The 15,757-nt window shown below is 40.5% G+C and overlaps 1 protein-coding gene and 1 long non-coding RNA gene across 4 annotated transcripts; one reads left to right on the forward strand and one right to left on the reverse strand.

The window, feature by feature from the left end:
* The first annotated feature begins 805 nt into the window (after nt 1–805).
* On the forward strand, nt 806–1,427 carry LOC106929051 (uncharacterized). Its single transcript, XR_001420581.2, has 2 exons — nt 806–962; nt 1,110–1,427. It is a non-coding gene; the product is annotated as an uncharacterized LOC106929051 (long non-coding RNA).
* A 10,794-nt stretch (nt 1,428–12,221) lies between these two features.
* Nucleotides 12,222–15,757, reverse strand: LOC106929057 (stathmin-like). Of its 3 annotated transcripts, none has more exons than XM_015005723.2 (5): nt 15,618–15,757; nt 13,671–13,713; nt 13,423–13,595; nt 13,111–13,302; nt 12,222–13,035 (listed from the first exon to the last, which is right to left on the reverse strand). In XM_015005723.2, the coding sequence occupies exons 2-5, from the start codon at nt 13,684–13,686 to the stop codon at nt 12,964–12,966; spliced, it is 453 nt and encodes a 150-aa protein (XP_014861209.1). In that variant the 5' UTR covers nt 13,687–13,713; nt 15,618–15,757; the 3' UTR covers nt 12,222–12,963. The 3 variants fall into 3 exon arrangements, with proteins under 3 accessions (XP_014861209.1, XP_014861211.1, XP_014861210.1); XM_015005725.2 differs by having other exon boundaries at nt 15,622–15,753; XM_015005724.2 differs by having other exon boundaries at nt 15,688–15,745.

Consider the following 15,757-nt stretch of genomic DNA (forward strand, 5'->3'; position numbering starts at 1 on the left):
GCGCATTTACTGTCTGCCTGGAGACGTTTCAATTAAGATGATGTCAGGATAGACATAACTCATTCTAAAACTGTTTAGTGAGGCAATTCACACCAGAATTCTCATTTTTTTGTAGTTTTAATATGCCTTTGATAGAATTCATATTCTATCAAACAAACCAAATGCCGGCGTCTCAAGACACAAACATGAACTCTGTGTAATATCTGATCTCTAATGAGGGTTTGGAACTTTGGCTTAATGCAACTGAACAATGAAATAAAAACTTCTTTTCTGACCTTTGAGCTACAAAATAAATTGTTAATCACTCAGCAGTATAACTGCTCAGCTGGGTAAAAATCTGGGTTCAGGTCACAGTCTGATGCAAAGCAGACATAAGTTCATTTAAAAAGTCACATTTCAGTGACTTCATGACATTTTGCAGGAGATCTGGGAGTATTAAAACACCAGAGGGACAATGTGATGATGTGCTGACAGCAAAAAAAGTCCCAATTTCTAGATGTTAAATTATGAAGTCAATTTTCTTTTAAGTCATCCTTAATATATGTAGTATTTTCATAACAACTGAAGGTGCAATAACATGACACTATTGCCCCTTTTCCACCGGCTCTACTTCAGCAGCCCGGCCCGGCTCGGCTCGGCTCTGTTTCGGAGTGACCGCTTTTCCACTGGCCCGACTCGGCTCTGTAGCAGGGTGCCGCTTCCAGGCGGTGAGGGGGGGATAGGTAATAGTGCCCCGCCTCCAGGCGACATGTGCTGTGCTTCCTTACTCTGCGACCTAACGGGAGTTGTTGTTTTTCTGAGACAAGAGAAGAAGAGAGAGCAGAGCTAATTTTTTTATAGCCTGATTGAGATTTTTCTGAGACTTCAAGAAAAAGCGTGGTGGGAGGAAAGCTGCAATGTGGTGAGGAGGAGCTGATCTCCGCCATGCAGAGGGAGGAAAGCAGGTGGTTCAGACGGTGCAGGTGATCTAACGATTAAACTACTATAAAACTTGTAATACAGTGCCGAATATACATGTACTAATTTTAGCCAGGGTGTTGGAAATAACTTATAAGTGTCAGAATTGCGTCTGCGCCGCACATTCATAATAAATTCCGATGTGTTTTCAGATGTTGGTAAACTGCCGCCGCAGACCATCGTGGTTCTTCGTGCTCCTCTGAGTTGCAGGATGTCTCATCAGTGTCCGTCTTCCTGACTGCTGGTCAGTGTTTACCTTCAGGATGTCCAGAGACCTTCACCTTTCAAGAGCAGGAATCACATGAACCCTGAAGAAACATCAGCCAATTTTAAAAAATGTGGCTGATGTTCTTACAGAATTTAAGTGCATCAACAATCTGTTGTTTTTAACTTCTCAATATGTTTAATTATGATTCATCTGATGTTCAAGTTATACTGAGAATAAAGGAATAAAGCTGTATTCCTTCTGATCTGACTGGTTCTAGTTTTAATCAAACCTTCCATGTTTTCACATTTTGGTCACTAAGAACTGATCGGGGGCTTAAAAGTTTAAACTCAGTCTTATTTAGCACTAATTAAGGTTACAGGTTTTGGACACATTTTCTCACCGTCTTACATTGAAGATTCTCCAGGAAGACAGATAAACAATTAGCTTTTCTGTCTCCAACATCATCTTCATCTTCATCAAGGAGGGCCTGCAGCACTCTGCCAATTAAAGGAGCTTTTATCCAAACTATGCATGGCTGATGGTGTTAGGAGCTGATCTTTCACGCTGCGCCTCAGGAAACACAAGAAGGCTGGTACACACACACACACACACACCGAACTCTGATACACACACCAAACTCTGGTACATACACCGAACTCTGGTACACACACCAAACTCTGGTACACACACCAAACTCTGGTACACACACCGAACTCTGGTACACACACATCTTGGCTTGTTCAAGCTGTCGTCACAAATCTGGATAATTATAATCACGGGGCTTTTAGGTCCAGACGATGTCTGTCGTACTACAGAGACATTATTTATGCAGTTTGATTAGTGAGGAACCTGTCTCTAATGTATTGTCCAATCACTGTAGCTTCCTCTGTTATTGTTCTGGCCCGTGTCAAAGTAGGTCTAAATTACGGAAGCAGTTAAAGAATATTCAACATCTGAGATTTCTAGTGCACTTCCTTTATGTTTCCAAGTAATTACAGTAAATTGCTGACAGCCTCAAAGTTCGCTGGTGTCATGCTAATTGCTAAGCTAATTGCTAAGCACAGCCCGTGTTCCATCAGGTATTGTTTTGATGATGAATAAAACAAAGGGCTTGGGTTTGAGGGAACATTGTGGTTTCAGTCCTACTTCTGGATTTGGCCGGTTTCCTCAAATAATTCAGACATCACTAAAAACTCAAAGGTGGGCATCGTAGAAAGTAGCCTAAGTTGTAAAAGACTTTATAGCTCCATAAAAAGGCTTTATAGGAACTTCCTGTATTCTCGTATATGCTATCATCATATACAATCATTTATACATTTCATCTATTTTCCCACATGGAAACAGGGAATGCTCCAAAAAGCGTTTTTTTTTTTTTTTTTAGTCCTCCAGACCTGTAAGTGGTGCTAATTTTCTCCGGTCTTACCAAAATTCTCACCTTTTCTTGGTCTAGTTCTCTTTCTTCATCGTTCTTCATTAGCCTTTTATTTTCATTCAAGTATTTTAGTGTACAGAGGGTTAGGGTTTAATCAACTTCAGCACAACCTTTAATCCACCACTAATGTTTTTGTTATTTATGATGTCTTTGAGGTTATATGCCTGGGCTTTGTGCCTAATAGGGAGCAGTTGGTTCCCACAGCGTAGTATGCGCAAAATTAAAAATTTTACGCATTTTCCAGGCATATGGTGACATTTCATAGCACAATCAATTAACTACATTACCATCAGTTATTATAAAAATGCTGTATATGTAAAATATATTGTTTGACTTCCTAATTTCATGCATGAAATAATCAAATCAATACTCCATGTATCTTTTAGATGAAAGGATAACATTATAGGAAGATGTAACGCTCTTAGATACATGGTCACACAATATATAACGAACACTTAACCTAACAGACATGTTTTTGGTCTGTGGGATGAAGCCGGAGTCCCCAGAGAGAACCCAGACGTGAACAGGGAGAACCTCCAAGCATGCAGAGACCCCAGGCTGAGACTCAGATCACGACTGAAGACTGAAAATATGGAATAAATACTTGATGAAACTAGCAGACGTTTTTAAGTGAACGTGTCTATTAAAAATAATTATAATTTGTATAATTTTTTGCTCTTTAGAGAGCAGCACTGACAGTTTAACAAGCTGATTTTAATGAGTTAATTAGCTTGTCAGAGAGCTGCTCTGCAGACATGGTGCTCTGACATCTCACCATACTTTAGGTTTGTCTGTAATGACTTTTCACACAGTTCAGCAGTCTTTGTTGTAAAGTACAGAAATTTGTAGGAGAGACCAAGAGAACAGCCCAGTAGCTAAGGGAGAAGCGCTGCGTTTATGCAGCAGCTGACTCTGGAGCTAAAGCTTTAGCATCTTATTAAAGGATGTTAACCTGAACCAGCAGCATGATTGAACGTTACAGTCTGACTCTGTGCAGCCATGATCAATACCCACAGCAGAGGGAAACAGTAAACATGTAACCATGTAGACAGAAATGAATGAATAAAATATATAACATAAATCTGTTTAGTTTGTTTAAATAGAACTAGTTATAATACACTTCACTTTATGGAGCTTTATGAAAAAAAATATAATTAAAGTTTCAAAAAAGGGCAAAGGTTTCATGAATATAACAGCAGGTGAAACATTGTGGACTGCTAGGGAGAAGTGCCAACCAGTCCCTAAATTATTGTGTCCTAGCAACACAATAAGACTTATGGTGCATTTACACCAACCCTCTTTAATAAAACTGTTTGCCTAGAAAGTCTGGTGTGTTTGGTGAGGTGTGAATGCATCATCAGTGGCGCAAAAAGGGGGTATGCAGCGCATGCAACGCATAGGGGCGCAGCACCAGAGGGGGCATCAAAACCCCGTCTGGAGGGGGCGGCGCGCCAATTATGTTTTCCCAAACACTTCAGCGCGCCTCACGCTCCTTCACCTCGCGCACTTTACGAGGTAAATGTAGCGAGTTTTACCCTTCACGTAACTTCGTCCCGTGGGGAGTGGGGGGGTAGAGCGAGCGTATGTTTTTCACGCTACTTCAGCCTTCATTCGGGGGAGAGGGGGATGGGAGAAATTTCTCTTGCGTCTTTTGCCAAAGACGAAAGAGAAATCCTCCAACTGCTATAACAATACTCCATTTCTATTTCAATTTAATGAAGAAGGAAGTTGCACTTCAGAGGTTTTTGTGTCATTTCCTTCAGTGCTTCTTGGTGCAGCGCCCCCGCAGGCGAGGAGAGGAACAGGTGTTTCAAGGTGTTTGGACGTGGCAGTGCAGTGAGAGAAAGAGAACCACGGCAGCTGAAAATGGAACAAATGTTTTAACTTTTTAACTTTCCCCAATAGACCTGAGTCTACCAGACCATCAGGTGGGTAAAAATCCTTAGAGTCACTAAAAAGTCCATGGACAGAGACAACTGTACTAATAAATGACACACTGCAAAACTAAATCATAATCAGTCAGAGGTGGTGTATAACATTTAAAGATATTTAACTATTAATACCTGAGAGACACGAGGCAAAGCAGCATAAACCACCTTATAGTAGCTTTGAGGTTTCTCTAGTTTTGCTTGAAAATATTGATAATTACTTTTTGGAGGCTTTTTTTTCAGATTGTTTAGAAAGAGTTGTTTGCTTAGGCTTATTTAAGTTTTCATGCACTATAGGAATATGTCAAATATTTTAAATTGCAGCATCCATCAGGAGGGCATCCATGCATAAGCTGGAGCTTTGGCCTCTCCCCCTGCGCTCTAGAACACCGGCAGTTACCAAATTGATTTTCAGCACAAGCACTGACTGACAAAAATGGATGCTCTCCATGTCTGGAATGAAAACAATAAGTGTTTTAATCACGTTGTTCCTTTAGAGCAACAGAGAATGTGGTTTTAATTTGAAGCTGACACTGACACTAATGCAAAGTGCAATACTACACTATAAAAATATAATGTAAAGCAAGGCTGTTGTTACTATACTGAAAGAAGACACTGGCTGACTAGCTGAGGTATGTAGATCACACGGCAGCTAATGTATCAAGGCTAGAGCATATATATAGAGATGTGCCAATCAGGTTTTTCCTGCCAATTCCGATTCCGATCACCCATGAGGGCCGATCACCGATAAAGATTACCGATACTGATCACATAATTATTATTTTTTTAATCATAAACACTACCGGTTACATTATGTGGAAAAAGGAACCATGAAATCACCTTAATTTAGACGAAAACTTGTTTTTAATAACTTTTTCCAAGATAAAAAACTAAACAGACATTGTGCAAATTGTACTGCTATTGATAATACTACCTTTAACAGACTGAAAACATATGAAGGCTCTGAAGAGGCTAAATAATGCAAAGAGCCAAAATAAAACCTCTCAACATTGCCTAAAAATTCATGTATAAAACTTAACATTCAAAAGCAAAAACAGGTTCCATTACAATAAACAATCCAGAGTTACTGAATGAAAACTTCCTGATAGCATGGCGGCTAGCTGATTACTGCTAGCTCTGATTGGCTGTTTCTGACTGAGCGGAGTAATTATGCAGATCAGGGAGGAGATCGATTCTTTATCAGAGATTATCTGTCTCATGTTAGGACAGCGAAAGTTTTAATACGTATGTAAAATGTATTTTTTTTTAAGTTAGATGCTGCAGCTTTAAACAGGTTCGGTGTGAGAGTCACTACCAGGTGGAGCAGAAGCGAAACTCCGTCTGTCAAATATTACTACCTGTAGCTTAGCAGCGGTTCAACAGCGAGAGCAGAACCAGCGTCTTACATCGCAGCTCGAAGACTTAAATAATTTTGTGGGTTATTTGTTTAACTTTCTGACCGTCATGCTAATCCGGGTGAGTGTTTGTAGCTGTGCGCCGCTTTACCTGCTGTCTGGTCCTCCATATGTCTTTTTTTACTGCAGTGAGCCTCGATGTAGCCAAACTCCGTCAAGTATGGCTTTGTTTTTATGCCATATTAGATTCGTTGTGTTGATGCATTTTGACCTGCTTCAATTTTCCGCCACAACACGCAAACTTCCCCATTCACTCAGTGCGTTATAGTTCCACATCGCTGAGGATTTGTTGCCGCGCGTTTGCGCAGTGAAGGAAAGAGGAGACCAGCTGCACAGGCAGGCTGCGAAATGAGAAGCAGGTGATCGGTTTGTGTGATCGGCAACAAGAGACCGTGATCAGAGATCACCGATCATACACTTTTTCACGGAAATAGGCCGATTATGATCGGTGGCCGATCGATCGGCACACCTCTAATATATATAGTTTTATTATCTATGCAGACTTAATTCAAAAAAAAAAATTTTAATCGTAAAGAAAAATTAAGTGTAATAACGCACAACATCCAAGTATTTTCAAAGAGTCATTGTGGATAGTGATGCTGTGGGCAGGAAGGATCTCCACTTGCAGTCAGTCTTGCAACGAATTTGAAGAGGCCTCTGACTGAAGACTGTTACTGTATGACAGTCTCATGACTGATTTGGGACTGAAAAGCTAACAGCTCAATATCCAAGCAGCAGAGATGATATTCCACAGAAACATCTCCTATATGGCACCGTCAGTTGTTAGCAGCTCTGCTAATCCACCTCATTTTGCCGCTCCTGTCTCGCCTGTTTTGCAGTATCCAGGAAGTTTGTTCCAGATTTGAGGTGCTTCATGTTTAGTTCTGGGTCTGGGGATGCAGAGCAGAACCAGAACCAGAAGACCTGAGACATCGGTATACTTGACTGTGAAAGCTCAGCTGTCTGCAGAAAGTGTGCAGCCCACTGAATATGCACGGTACACCTGAGTATAGGAGCAGTGTCGTGTTTTGCCTCCATGCCCTCGTACGCTAAGCCGATCGCAGAAGAGTGAAAGGAGGAAATGAGTAGAGAAGCTCCAGAAGAAATTGCAGATGTATGAGGAGTGGTGGTCACAGTTCAGCAGTACTTTGGATACTCAAATCAAACAAACAAAAAAACGAATCAATAATCATCGGCTGATATAAAATGCTTACATCGTGATACATTTTTTCAGCCATATTCCTGAACCTTTGGATGAATAGTGCTCTAGATGGTTCAGCTAAATATTCAACAATAATCTTTTTCATGTTTTTTTTATGTTCCACTGTCACCAAGTTTATCTCAGACATTACTGATCTCCTGATAGAGAAACTGAAGATTGCAATTTGCAGAAAACATCAGGGGAAATATTTTAGATACTGATTAAAAATATTCATTAACACATGTTATGAGGCTGTGGCGGCTTTGGGGAGGAGTGAGTCGCTTTTTGGGGGGGCTTGAGACCTGATCTCTTCCTCTCTCTTGCGCAATCTGGCAACAGCGACCATACAGCAGAATTAGCATCCCGCTTATTAAAAAACTGTTAATGATCCAGGAAGGTTGTAATGCATTTTTTTATACACCTGTGCCTCATATTACCATAAAAAATAATTTCTGGAAGCCATAAAATATGACTTTCACCAAGACGTTGCTCCCTTATGTCTTATGTCATAAACATAAATTGGTTATTTAACCTCTATTACAGTTAAAGATGATAGAAAATATCATGTATAGACTATTCACACTTGTAATTAAAAAAAACTCATTTGAAGTAATTAACAATCTTCCTTGACAAAATTTTATCCAAGAATATCCGTGTCAAAAAAAACAAACCCTACTCTCTGTGCAAGGAGCTTCGAGGATCCATCTCTATCTACCCCTGGGAAATTGTTTTAAACCAGATAAATGCTTTGGAGACGCCCGTGAGGGGTAATAAAGACCCCAGGAAACTATACTGGTCCATGGAAATGGTTCCTGTAGTGAAAATGCAGTTAGTCACACAGAGTTGGTCGAATTTACCCCTGAACAGAGTTGATTTAGCTCAGTGAGGAGCTCTGAATATGCAGCAGGTCTGGACAGGAGCAGCAGGCTGCCGGAGAAACAGATCCATCATATATAGCAGTTTGGAAAAAAACAAAACAAAAAAAAAAAGCGAAAATGTTTTTTGGGTGTTTTTTTTTTTTATATGAACTTCGAGAGGCTGCAGGATGTACGAGGAAGACTCAAGGTGCAACATTGCCCTCTGGTGGCGTCATGAAGAAATCACCAATATTGACTGGTATCTAAGTTGCCGAACTGCTAAAATCCCTTCACGTTTTTCTCATGTCTGTTTAACCATTTAAAAATTATTTTAAATATCACAGATTTTACTAATCATAATTATTTAAATCAACAGTCATATTTTTAAAAAAAATTGTTGAGGGATTAATAGCAGCCATGTTGGTACATTACAGTATTTCAGAGCTGTTTTGTGAGCGTTCTCATGGACAGCTCAGAAAAGCTGGACTTTAATTTGTAAATACTATTTTATGCGTGCTACCAGTTATTTCTCCTCTCTGATGGAACCAGCTCCTGTGTGGTGAGGGACACGCCCTGTAGACTCGGCTTAAAACTTGAAATAAAGCTTGTAGCCAAAGCCACTTCAAATTAACTGTTAGCTATCAGGTGCATCTTTAATTAATTAAAATATGATCTGAATAAAAAATATATATATTTTGTGATTTAATTAAATAATTTTCATTAAGGTTATATTAATTGGTTGCCAAACGAGGAATTCCAAAAAGTTAAAGCTGCATTAGGGAGTTCTGAAAAATCTTGGAAATAAACTGGAAACTTTAGCAGAACCTTGCAGGTCCCTGTCCCTGTTCTCTGCTGCCTCGATTTGGCGTAATATTAGCAAATTGAATTCAACATGAATTTTTGCAATGCTGTTTCTCAAAGTCTTCGGCTTTCCATGCATTGTCAGATCACCCAAAGTTAACTGGTTTCACAAACGTAGAGCCATGCTGAAGAAGAGCAGCTAAGGTAAACCAGGTGCAGGTAATTAAGCCAAATTAAAAGCGCACATTTCTCCTGAACACAACCACCTTTGGACAGGCCACTTGCACTCAAGTTCTCCAGTCTTTCTGGAGGAAGTGATTCAGGTTGTTGATGCAGAAACACATCCAGAACTTGTAGGACACCTGGGATCATTGCTGAGCATTTACTGGAGAATAAATCAACGTTTTCACAACACACTTGTTGGACCACATTTTCAACAATATTTTTCCAAATAAAAATAAAGATGAGGCCATTTAACTTTTATAATGGGTCAAGTTCTGAGCCTGGTTCTCCCTGACTGTTCTTATTTGACAGGGACTGCGACTCATTGTGGGATCTTCCTGATTTTTTTGGGAATCTCTAAGATGTCCATGGCCTCAGTCGGCTCTGTATTGGTGGGGGAGAGGGCAGGACAAGAGGAGGCCAGTTGGAAATCTGACCCCAGGAGGCGTCTTTGTGTCCATCAGCACCTCCCGAACATCTAAAATACTATGTTTCAGTATTGTCTTAGGATTTATCATTGTGTCAGTTTTTGTCATGTAAATGGAGGGGGGAAAAAAGCAATATCGACTCAAAAAAATCAGCCGCACATAACCTTAAAAAACCTGCATCGGTCGATCTCTACTCAGAACCCTCACTCTCAAAAATTATGTGTACCGGCAGCTGTGAAGGTTTAAACTAAAGTAACATTGTAACATAAATATGAGCAATTCCTAACTGAAATACTCATAATGAATATCAATATTTTTCCTTTCTTTTTCTTGTCTCTGCTTTCAATTTCATGTTTAGGCTTTATCTTTAAAAGGAGTAATTCTCTGCCCTCTTCTTTTCAGCATCTCACTGATACACTCTGACAAAAAGACAGCATCATTTCAAAGACACAAAATTGTACCAAGTATTTTGTCTAGTTTCTAGAGCAAATATTTTAGTGCGCAAAAAATATCAATCAGTAATATAGAATCAGTAATCCCTTAATATTGGTGGAAAAACCAGCTCCATTAGCAGATAATTTACCTTATAACATTTTCATCAGTATTAAGGTATTAATGACTTAAAACAAGCTCCTATATCTTGCAGAAAAGTTACTTGTGAGTTAGTTTTGTCTTATTACTAGTGTACTAGACAAGAAATCAGAGTCTGGAAACTAAGCCAAACATACTTGGTAACCTGGGTGCAAGTAACAGGACTGGGAGACTGCTAAAGTGCAACCAGTCCACAAAACATTAAAGATTTACATGGTGTTCTCTTGTGCTCTGAACGCCGTGACGCCTCACCACTAGTTCTGAGTTTGACCCACATATATGACGATTGAAGACGAGGGATTCTGAACCTGCAACTGTAGAATATTAATGTCGATATCCCCTGAAATTTTAGCTGCGTGATGCGTCATTCCATGGATGAACCAACTAGTCCACCAGATGGACTTTTTTACAGTGCCACCTGCTGTCTGTACGCTGGAAATACAAGTGAATGTTGGCATCAAAAAGCACCTCAGACCTGGGAAGATCTGGTTTGTTGTTGGTCACTTTGGAGTGGAAGTAAAGACCAGGTCCTGAAGAAAAAAATCATATTCAGCAAGTCCACATATGATTCTGTTATTTCAACTCGTTTCAAAATCCACACATTCTGGTATTTTTATTGACCTAAGCAAAAATTGGTAACACTTTATTTAAAGGGGGGTGAATAAGACTGACATGACACTGTCATAAACACATGTCATGAACATGAATAAGCCTTCATGAATATTTATGACTGTTGTCATAAAGCGTCATTCTGTAAATTATGACACTTTTAATACAAAGTTGACATTATTCAAAATGTCTTTATGACAACTTGACATTAACCAAAAAATCATTACTGATATAAATTTGTTATAAAAGAATTAATGATTGCACTTTAAAAAATTAGGTAACTTTATGTTATTAAAGGTAAAGTTTAAACAGTAATTTCAGTAAATTCTGTGACAATGCATCAGAATTTGCATGTGTGTGGGGCGAAATGCCTTTCAGGGACATGTTGAGGAGACCTCTGGATTGCGTCTCTGCTTTTCAGTGATGTGGTTCTGTTTGGCTTCATTAGTTTGTGATCTGCAGTTTTCACTCAAGCACTTCAGAGCTGAATGTGAAGAGGTAGGTATGCCGCTTCAAAGTCAGCGGCATCCCGGACTCTAGAGATTTAGAGGATCAACGCCTCCAAATCTTTAATGGAAAAGGGAGCCATGGAACAGGTTTGGCCTCAAGTGGAGAAGTTCAAGTATGTTAGGGTCATCAATGAGGGCTAAAGAAAGGGGTTTTAGAGCAAAAGGCAAATTGGTCTGTTGTGAAGACAGCAGCACGCCAAAATGAATCGTTTGATTTAGTGGTGGATCTGCTACTACCCAAATCTATGGTCACAAGCTCTGGGTAGTGACTAAAAGAAGATCGGATACAAGCATCTGATCTGTAGGGTGCCCAGACACTGTGTTTGGGCTCTCCTTTACAGATAGGGTGAAGCTCAGCCATCCTGGAGTAGAGCTGCTGCATCTCCACATGCAGAGGATACAATTGAGGTTGCTCACGCATCTGATTAGGAAGCCTCTCTGGTTAGGTGTTCAGGTCCCACCAGGAGGAGACCCAGGACACAGAGGGACCTGCTCTCTGTTGGCCTGCAAACACCTTGGGTTTCCCCAAGAGGAGCTGACCCAAGTGGCTGGAAGTCTGAGTCTTCCTGCATGGGTTGCTGCATCCAGGATCAAACTCTTAAGTGATAATGTAACCTTCACTGGAGATGGTTGATCTTCAGTGAAGTAGTTGAATATTTTGAAGTAATGCTGCTCAAGTGCAACTTGACTACTTTAGCCTACTTATTTTTTTTCTAAGTTGCTACCCATCCATATAGTATCTAAAGCCTCATATTAAGTTCAGACATACCCAGCATTGCCTTTTAGTACTTTGAAACCTTGTCTGTGACTAATTAGCATCAGCAGCTCTGTTGGCTATACTTTAGCCACCCCACCACTAAGACACCAACCTTTAGCACTGCTCTCAGTTTTTGCCAACTTCTGTTAATCATTTAAATGCATGCAGGTCTCCCGGGTTCAAACATCCTATTTAAGCTGCATGTCACAATCTCACCAGCAGAGGGAACCATATTCAAATCCAGCAGCTTTCACATTGGGGACGAACAATACAATGGACACTTTTGTCTAAAACAGGAACAAGACATTTACACAGCAACCAATTTTGCACTTTATTTGTTTTAGTACAACAGTTTAAGTCAGCTAGCCACTTTTCTATTGAAATGCCAGAAGTGTATTGCTCTTATGCATTCCATGTGTAGACATCTGCTCAGTGATGTTGAAAATGACCTCCAGTTGCATGATGGGCATGTTAATTCACAGCTATACAGCAAGAAGTCGTGTGCTTTAAGTCAACCCCATATTTTTTTTTTTTATTTTTTTTTTTTACAAAAGCCAAGAATCAGCAGTGGCGCAAAAACCCCGATGACCTGCAGGTAAAAGTCAGCTGAATCCGGGAGCAATGCTGCATGTCCAACAGCCAACACCTCGATGGAAACTTGTGCTACTTTTTAAATATACAGTAAGTGCCAAGAACAGGTGTGGTTCACAGACGTTTTCAAACCCACTATGAAACGGGTGGTAGTAAAAGACCGATGCATAGAAACATGCTTCCCGAGAGAATAAAAAACACACACCGCTAATATCAAAGGAAGGGGGCTCAAGCTGCACCGACAAGCTACATGATGATTACAGCAGACTCAGAGGAATTATCCACATGTAGAACGAGCGCAACTACACTTATATAGCAGGAGAGTTGAAAAATTTCACAAAGTAGAAGTTGTATTTCCAAAAGAGGTGGGTCGTGAAAAAACAATACTGGCTGAACAAAAAATAAATTAATCTTTGGATACGTAAAAAACCCTATACAATCCCCTGGTGGTTCCCCCTCAGTCCTCTGAGCCGCCTTCTGAGCCGGGCTCCTTTTCCTTATTCTTCCTCACCTCTTCCAACTTCTTGTCCTGTAAAGACAAAAGGAGAAGGTAACAGTGGATCTCCATGTCACTCCACACACACGTTCAGGCAAACGCTCCAACCTTCTCCTTGAACTTCTCATTCATAGCTGCCATAATGGCTGTGCGGTTCTCTTTGTTGGCCTCCATCTTCTGATTGAGCTTCTCCTCTGCCATCTTGCTGAAGTTGTTGTTCTCCTCCATAGCTTTCTGTAGCACTTCCTTTTCATGCTCCCGCTTCTCAGCCAAGTGCTTCAGAACCTCGGCTTCATGATTCTGACAGCAGAGAGGGAAGTTAGCCTCAGACCACTTCAGCAAACCCTCCACTACTTGTATACAAAAGCAGAAGACGTACCAGTCAAGGGGTTTGACAAGTTTGTAGTCTTCTCTTCTTACCTTGCGCCTCTCTTCTGCAGCATCCAGCTTTCTCTGAATTTCCTCAAGAGAGACGTCCTTCTTTTTAGGAGGAGACAGGGGGAACTCTCCTTTAGCATCTGGGGCTGGAGCACCCAGGATGACCTCAAAGGCCTGGCCAGACGCCCGCTTGTCAAGCTCCTTGACCTGGATATCTGAAGAACACCAGAGTAAAGACAGCAGGAGCTTCCAGCAATTTGAAGATACGTTTACTTTAAATGCAAAATTACCTTCAGCTGATGCCATCTTGGACACAAGTGCAGGACAGGTAACCTGAAAGACAGTAGATTATATTCATACAGTATAAAAGATGATTATTAATAGAGAGATTAGATTATTGCACAATGGATTGTAACACAGAAAACATGACTGATTTTGGCTGCAGTTTTAAGCTTTGTTCATAAAAAAAAAAAAAAAAATACTGAATTTATTTAAATCATAAATGTCAAAAACATGGGACTTTTGGCCTTTAGCAATCACATAATTTGAAGTAGGAGCCTGAAGCCTGCACCACCCATAGGGCCATTTGCAGTAAGTAAAAATAAATAAATAAATCTAGTGTGCAGGGAGTGTGGGTAAACTTTCTTCCATGGGACATTTTTATTTGTGGTAAATTTGTATAAACATTTTTTGACGACGTCATATACATACACATATATATATATATATATATATATATATATATATATATATATATATATATATATATATATATATATATATATAAATATATATATATATATATATATATACATATACACACACACAGTTAAGCACAGTTGTTACAGAGGAAACATCTTTGTTCACGCTGCCAATAAAAAAAGAAAAAGAAAGCAGCGTCAACAGCGACATCTGGTGGCGCACTGCATGTCTGCATAAAACCACCGCCCATCAGCCCACACCACACACGGCATTCAGTGCCTCCGTGTCGCGCACGCGCCATTGTTTATGTTCCAAATTGTAACAGCATTGACATTCAGATCGATCAGAGACCGATCGACCTACTCCCCCCCCTCCTCCACCCAAACGTGAAGGGAGGGGCTCCTGGATAAGCAGAGCCACAGTGTTAATAGTTAATGAGACCAGTCACAATCTGCTGAAACAAAAGACTGCCACTGGGGCGTGTTCGGCGCCCAGACGCGACACATAAGCGCTATATAAGCGACATGAATGAGGAATGTGCAGATCCATGGGAACATCAGCAGCAGGCAGCACCTGTTCCTTCCACCATGTGCTCGGAAACAAGAGGGAATCGGGGAGGGGTGAACCCACAGATGGTGAGGAGGTGGAGGGGACAAAAGCCACAAAGAGATGGCTGGAAAAATATCTGCTCTACTGTGCCTAACAACGAGCAAAAATGATGAGACATAACAGCAGTCATGTTCTGTGATGAAATGGCTCTCTTGTTAATTAGACGGGTGAAGAACTGTTGAGTTATTCCAGAAACAGAGCCCTCCCCTGGCATTTCTCTGGGGCTAACAGCTAGCTTAAGTTCTTTGTTTACCGTTCTTAAATGCGAAAAATCACGAAAAAAAGTCGTACAAATGAACAGAATAAAGATTTAACAGCCCAAGCAGATAGAACTGCCCGACAATTAGCGTTTCGTCAAGCCAACAAAGCATCAAATACTTTAACAAATCTTAGTCGTATAAATTCAATTTAATGGGTGTTATTAGCTCCATTTGGAGAAAGCAGCAAACAAAGGAGCTTTTATTCTGACAGCAACAAGGGGAGCAGCCACAGACAAAGGGGCGCTCAGACTGGATACTTCGCTGTAAAATATTTTTTTTAAAATGCGTATATATTAAACTGACCACTAAAATATTTTTAGGAAATTTAAATACAAAGACAGTCGAGATGAAGAGGCAGAAATGACTGGTCTGAATGTCCCCTCAGTGCCGACCGTGCCAATGTCTCCCTGAGTACAATGGGCTGCCAGCCCGCCAACCCACCGACATGAACAACGGCCGTTTGTCTCCAATAAAACAAAGCACCAATAACAGCAGAGCAAGTTTTCCTAAACCCTTTAGCTCATATCCAGCCGTAATTCACACGTGACAAAAACAAATTACTACAAAACAATTCATTCTAAAAGAAGAAAAGCTTCCGCTGATTAAAGAAACCCGACCCAATAAGTAAGGATTTGTAAAGCCTGATGCTGAGGTGAATACTCCTACCTACAGACGTGGGGAAAAGCTCTTCTGTCGGGTTTCTGGGCTAGAGATGCTGGCTGCCTGTCACACCCACCTCCAACAAGCTGCGGATGCTGCTCAGCTCCTCTCTCAGATTTCACCACAAGCCCCAGGCGCGAGCGCCT

This window comes from Poecilia mexicana, unplaced genomic scaffold (assembly GCF_051168715.1).
Source record: "Poecilia mexicana isolate PSO_F unplaced genomic scaffold, ASM5116871v1 scaffold_11, whole genome shotgun sequence".
Classification (NCBI taxonomy): domain Eukaryota; kingdom Metazoa; phylum Chordata; class Actinopteri; order Cyprinodontiformes; family Poeciliidae; genus Poecilia; species Poecilia mexicana.

Excerpts from the sequence above, each read along its gene's own strand:
- LOC106929057 (XM_015005723.2), bottom strand. Across the intron at positions 13,303-13,422 it reads CTGCAGAAGAGAGGCGCAAG|AATCATGAAGCCGAGGTTCT; the intron begins GTAAGAAGAGAA and ends CTCTGCTGTCAG. Across the intron at positions 13,036-13,110 it reads ATGAGAAGTTCAAGGAGAAG|GACAAGAAGTTGGAAGAGGT; the intron begins GTTGGAGCGTTT and ends TTGTCTTTACAG.